Source organism: Lathyrus oleraceus, chromosome 5, assembly GCF_024323335.1.
Source record: "Lathyrus oleraceus cultivar Zhongwan6 chromosome 5, CAAS_Psat_ZW6_1.0, whole genome shotgun sequence".
Taxonomy (NCBI): Eukaryota; Viridiplantae; Streptophyta; class Magnoliopsida; order Fabales; family Fabaceae; genus Lathyrus; species Lathyrus oleraceus.
Genome location: NC_066583.1, coordinates 148,099,387 through 148,105,401, shown reverse-complemented (window position 1 = coordinate 148,105,401; position 6,015 = coordinate 148,099,387). Strand labels below are relative to the sequence as shown.

At 35.1% G+C, this 6,015-nt stretch overlaps 1 protein-coding gene across 2 annotated transcripts; it reads left to right on the top strand.

Moving 5' to 3' along the window:
* Positions 1 to 425: 425 nt before the first annotated feature.
* Positions 426 to 5,730, top strand: LOC127079085 (6,7-dimethyl-8-ribityllumazine synthase, chloroplastic). Of its 2 annotated transcripts, none has more exons than XM_051019494.1 (9): positions 426 to 812; positions 1,147 to 1,329; positions 1,542 to 1,657; positions 2,806 to 2,901; positions 3,836 to 3,931; positions 4,057 to 4,135; positions 4,498 to 4,544; positions 4,643 to 4,702; positions 5,407 to 5,730. In XM_051019494.1, the coding sequence occupies exons 2-9, from the start codon at positions 1,176 to 1,178 to the stop codon at positions 5,443 to 5,445; spliced, it is 687 nt and encodes a 228-aa protein (XP_050875451.1). In that variant the 5' UTR covers positions 426 to 812; positions 1,147 to 1,175; the 3' UTR covers positions 5,446 to 5,730. The 2 variants fall into 2 exon arrangements, with proteins under 2 accessions (XP_050875451.1, XP_050875450.1); XM_051019493.1 differs by having other exon boundaries at positions 430 to 812; positions 1,138 to 1,329.
* The last annotated feature ends 285 nt before the right edge of the window (positions 5,731 to 6,015 follow it).

Below are 6,015 nucleotides of genomic sequence, written 5' to 3'. Positions count from 1 at the left end.
ACCAAATTATTCCACGCACACCTGGTTGAACAAAGTCACGTCAAAATGCGGTTTTCTCAATTCAAACAAAATTTAATGCACGAATATTACATATTGCAAACAAAACTTAATATGTATCTGAATAAATACCAATATAATTCATCATATAAATAGTTTATATTAAAATCAAACATATAAAAAAAGACGCTATTAATATTTTCACGCGTTAGCGCAGTAAAAAAAGTGGACAAACGGGCGTGCCCGTTTGGACGCTAGTGGTTAATAAAAACCATATCAGAAAAGTCATTTTCAAATTCAGTATTATGAACCGAACCAGATAGCTTTCTACAAACCGGTTTATAATTCTATAAAATAAGTTTGAAACCGCTTTAGAATCGGTTCACCTTTTATAACAGGTTTACAAACATGTTATCCTAAATTGGTTGGTTTTCAGAATTGATCAAATTGAAAACATGTAAAATCGAGAAAACATGTTATCATAAATTATTCAGGGTTCTGATTCGTCCTGGTCGATCTTCGGTCTCTGGTCCATCTATGGCCTTTGTCATGCACAAAAGTGACATAGGCAATTCCTTCTTCCTGGTCGATCTTAGTGACGGTGTTGTGATATGTTATGTCCACTGAAAAATCACCGGAATTGCTGAAAGAGTAACTGAACCGGTTCTAAACCAATGAGTGAAACGGGTACCCGGATCCAAAATAAATAAACACATATATATAAATATTAAACCTTCATCTTTCACTCTTTCCTCTAAAGTCAAACGCCAACATTTGAATCTGCATCTCCTCCGTCACCGCCGGCTCCATTTCCGGTGATTTTTCAGCTTCCTATTTCCGTAACTTTTGTTCTTATTTTTAACTTTCACATATTGCAGCATTGTACTTATGTTTATCTGTTTTCTGCTAAACCTATGTGTTTTCAATTAGAGTTATATTATTAAACCCACGTTTCAGGGTTTTAGATTAGAAATGCAGATTAGACACTTTAATTGTGGTTAATTTTAACTGTTGTGTTCAGATTAAGGTTTTGTCTCATGGTTTGAGATTTATAATTTTTTGGGTTTAAGGCTATAATTATATACTAATATGAATGTAAACTTAAACAACATGTTTACTTTGTTCATTGTATGTTTTTAGCTTCTACAGACGGTGTGGTGCTATCTCGTCATATTCGAATGGCTTCATTTGTTTCCACGGATTGTTTCCTTCATGCACTTAAGCCTCAGCTTGGATTTCTGAATCATAATGGCCAAGATAGTTCTTGCGGTAGTATTAACGTCTTGCGTCTTCGTAAAGCTCCGAAAAGTCCCCTTTTGTTTTCTTCGCGAGGTTATACCACTCCTCGTCCTTTCTATAATTTTTAAAGTTGTTGGTTGACATAATGAAGAATCCAATTATTCGTAGTTTCGTTTAATACTGTCAGTTCATAAAGGGGTTAATATTTTCATCATGTTTTGTCATGCTTTTGACTTTGAGAATTTTCTTTTCTTGCATTGAAGCTGTTTTTAGTAGCTGAACAATTCACTGCTTTCCTTCTATAGCTTTAGATGTTAAGCCATATGTACAAAGCAAGGGTCGATCATCTTTTTCGCAGACAGCTGCTGTGAAGCATCTGACGGGCTCTGTTACCAGAACTCAGGGACTCCGTTTTGCCGTGGTAAGTATTCCGCAAAATTAATGATAAACTGTTTCATGCAATGCCTTTGTTAGTTTTATATTATTTCACTGCATTTTAAATTTCGACCAGAATACACATATGTTTAGTTAAAAAGCTTAGTTAAGCGTTCATTTAAGAAGCTATTACGGGGAACTTATTGAAATCATTTAAAAAATGTAAATGCTATCTCATAAGTTGTTTTTATAAGTGTATCCGAATACTTGTTCAAGTACTTATTGCAGGAGATGAGTTAAAGTAAGCTTTTCCAAATGCTTGCATGATGTTTGAAACAACAAGAAAAAACAGACCACACGAGCAATTTGAATTATGTGCATGTATGTTTTGGGGTTACGATTTCCATCTTACTTTTAGTTGATTTATGGAAAATTCATTACATTCAAATCTGATGTTTGACGTGCCAATATCACCATGCATTTGGCAAAAACTACCTTCTAAATTACTCACCTGCCAAAGTAGCCAAGCACCGCATAAAGGTTAGGAATATCACTTTGTTCCATAGAAGCAACAATGCAAAAAAAAACATCACTAAAATCCTTCTCTCCAATTATAGTCATCCATAGAAGCAACAATGCAAAAAAAAAAACAAAAAAAATTCACTAAAATCCTTCTCTCCAATGAATATTTCCATCTTCCCTCCTGCCAAACCTTTGAAGTAGCAGATAAAAAATTGATAAAAGTATGTACCACAAATGTTTTTTTATTGTCACAACGCAAGATTTAGGGGAGAAAGAGAGTTTTGTGTGATGTACAATCCTGTAACAATCATTTGTATTATTACTATAAAGTACAACAGCCCATCTAAAATGTTGTGTTGGAGGGAATCTTGGGCCTGCCCATCTAGAGTTGGATTCAAAGAATAAAGTTGTGTTATCTTTTTAGAGAATGAAACTCCAACAAAGTCTAGTGCCTAAATCTTATCTTATTTTCCAGAGATGAGAGTTTTGGTCAGCAAGGAAGTTGCTAATGGGGTTGTTGTATGTAGATGGTTAACAACAAATGCGGTAATATGTAGTAGTGAAACAACATAAGTCTCTTCTCTACCATGAGGGAGTTGTCATATCCTGCTTCCTGATTTTGCATTTCTTTTCCATTTATAATAGATTATAATCATGAAGATTTTCTTATAGGTTGTTGCACGGTTTAATGAAATAATCACCAGGCCGCTCTTGGAGGGAGCTTTGGGTACTTTCAAGAATTATTCAGTTCAAGATGAAGACATCGATGTAAGTGATCTGTCTTATATGCTATTGGAATATGACTTATTACCAGTGTTATCAAATAGCGGTGCAATGGCTGCTATGACGGATATAGATGGCGGTTTTTGGGCTCGCCGCAATGGTAAATATAGGCCGGTATTGCGGGTTTTTCCGCCATAATCCGCTATAACGGCACCACAAAGCGGCCGGTATGGTGGGATTTTGGCGCTCTGCCATGGGCTGCCATCCACCATCGACAGCACTGCTTATTACTCTATATGATATTACTTTTGTATTGGGCTAGTATTACGTGGAGTTGATGTCTTTTCAAGAGTTCTACTCTTTGTATCCTTTACTCATTTTTATGTTCATGATGCATCAAGGCCTGCATTGCCTTGCCTATAAGTCTTATTCGGGTATGACGTAAAACAAAACTCTGCATGGCTTTACCTTTCCCCTGCTCTCATAAATATGCATCGCTTGACAGCTGCTTCAATGAATACTGCATGAAGAGAAAAATGTCTTACATTCATTCCAAAAAATACTGAAGTACATATATCTATATAGATTATAGCGAAAAAGACTGGTGTAACAAGGAGTACAATGCAATGTGTGTCATCATGCGGCAGAAACTAACCATCTAACAGGTTAAACTAACCATGGGAACCTCTCAAACTAACAGAAACTATAACCAATAACCAACTAGCTGAAGTTGTTGCTTCCACTGACCCCGTTGCATAGGGTGACTGATGGTTTGACTTTAAATTAAAAATGGATAACATTTACCATCTCCTATCTTTATATAAATAGTAATGGGATAGTGCTTGGTTGTTGTTGCTGCTGCATTGTTATCACTCACAAGATATATGAATAGTGACAGTTTTACGTTGGTCTAAATGCTAGCCTCACTTTCTTTTGCATTGACTACTGACAGAATTTGTTGATTTCTTTTATCCCGTAGGTTGTGTGGGTTCCAGGTTGTTTTGAAATTGGTGCTGTTGCAACAAGACTCGGTAAATCAGGCAAATATCATGCAATCATATGCATAGGAGCTGTGGTATGATAAATCCTGACAAATAGATCAAATTCTTTTGTAGAATTTGTAAAGCCAATGATTACCAGTCATTTGTATTTATGTTGACTTAATTTGTGTCTTTTGTGGCCAACATTTGTTGTTAACAGATCCGGGGAGATACAACTCACTACGATGCAGTTGCTAATTCAGCAGCATCTGGAGTGCTTTCAGCTGGTCTAAATTCAGGTCTGTATTATGTTTTTGTCAATGATAATCTCTAGATACCAACTAGTCGCGCTTGACTTGAGTATTTAGCAGCTGTCTGTTCCTAGGAAATACAAATAGAATCTAGAGTAGCACCAAGGTCGAGAAGAAGCTTTTGGATTCTAAGGATTATAATTTTGTGAATCTTCGTTTTATCAAAGTAAAACTATATACACCCATGTAAGTTAAACTTAAGACCAGTCTTCGCCGAATAAATACCAAACCTTTTATCTCCTCTATTCGAGTCGTGGCATGACAAGATAACATTTATTTGCCAGTATCTGCTTTTTTAATTTATTGCGGTAAACATAAAAAATTACTTAAATTTTGAGATGACTTTGCAGGTGTTCCATGCATATTTGGAGTCCTAACATGTGAGAACATGGATCAGGTAAACCTATGCTATAGCATTTGTAATGAAAGTTGTGAATTTTTCTGAGCCTTATCATTAAATCGATACTTTTTTCTTTCTTTTTTGCCTATCTGCAGGCTATAAATCGTGCTGGTGGAAAATCTGGGAATAAAGGTGCTGAGGCTGCATTGACTGCTGTAAGTTAACAAATTGATATCACCAAGTATTTTTAAACAATATCCAATTATGTATATGGAGCTTTCTAAAAATTTATATGCTTTGAATGTTGTAGTTTTCTTGTCAGAAGATGTCTTATCCTCCTGTCTTTTTGTACATGTCACAAACCAATCATTTCAGAAGCTTGAACTATTAAGTGGAGTCATAAATGACTTCATTACATGTATAATATGCTCTCACATGAAAGAGCCCTTTGTGCTTAAACATAATGTTGTTGTTTACCCTATCCTGTGCTGAATTTAACTTATACAAAAGAATGGAGATGACAAAGATTGAAATCCTGACTAAGTTATAGAGGGTCTATGATCATGCCATGAGCCATGATCCATGATCCATGAGCCAATTACCCCCAAACCTTAAGCTGTTAAATAAAGACTCATATGAGTGACTTTATTACATCTCTAACAGTGGGCCCTTCTAATTTGTACTCGTTGGAAAATGGTAGAAATGCAAACTTGAGAGTTATAGCAGAGCCTACATACTGATAACTACTGCAAACTGCCATAACCAAAATAGCTACTACTTTGTGTTTGTTATAACTTGAATAAATGAGCCTCTAAGTTGCACTCTATGTATCATCATTTTCCCGAGAGTTTCAACAGTTTTTGCTTGGCTAAATAGTTGAACTGAATCAATGTTTCATGTGTTGTTGTCTGTGGTACAGATTGAGATGGCGTCTTTGTTCGAGCATCATCTGCAGTAGTCGTGTTTTGGAGCGGTGGGCTAGTGCTTATTTTCATCTCCAGAATGTTTATGCTCTCTGTTCATCAATAATCATATCTTCTCAAACTACTTCTGGTTACAAATAAGCAGAAGATAACTTCTTTTTCTTATTAATTTATGTGTTTGAATGGGCACTGTTGTGCGGTGTTCACGGATACAATTTTTTTTTTCATGTAACAATAACATAATAGAAAATACCAAGAGAGCAAAGTCCATCGCCTCATTTATACAAGAGTCATCATCTTTATCATAGTTCAAACCTGAATTTTGGTGTTATGGTTTCAATTGAAATAGGGTACTTGCAACAAATTGAGTAAAGGGTACTCAAAATTATTAAATTTTTCTTTCAAATAAGTTGTCTTTGAAATAATATTGACTCTTAAATTTTATTATAAAACAAGTTCTCTTGCAAATTTGAATCCCATCTTTTAAAGTGTAAGTTGTACTTACAAGACGTTCTATTAAAGTTTGTTAGATGTTTGTTAGGGACTTGCAATACAAGTGACCAACTATTATAAGTTTGTAATCATTCAATTGTCTGATAAATGTT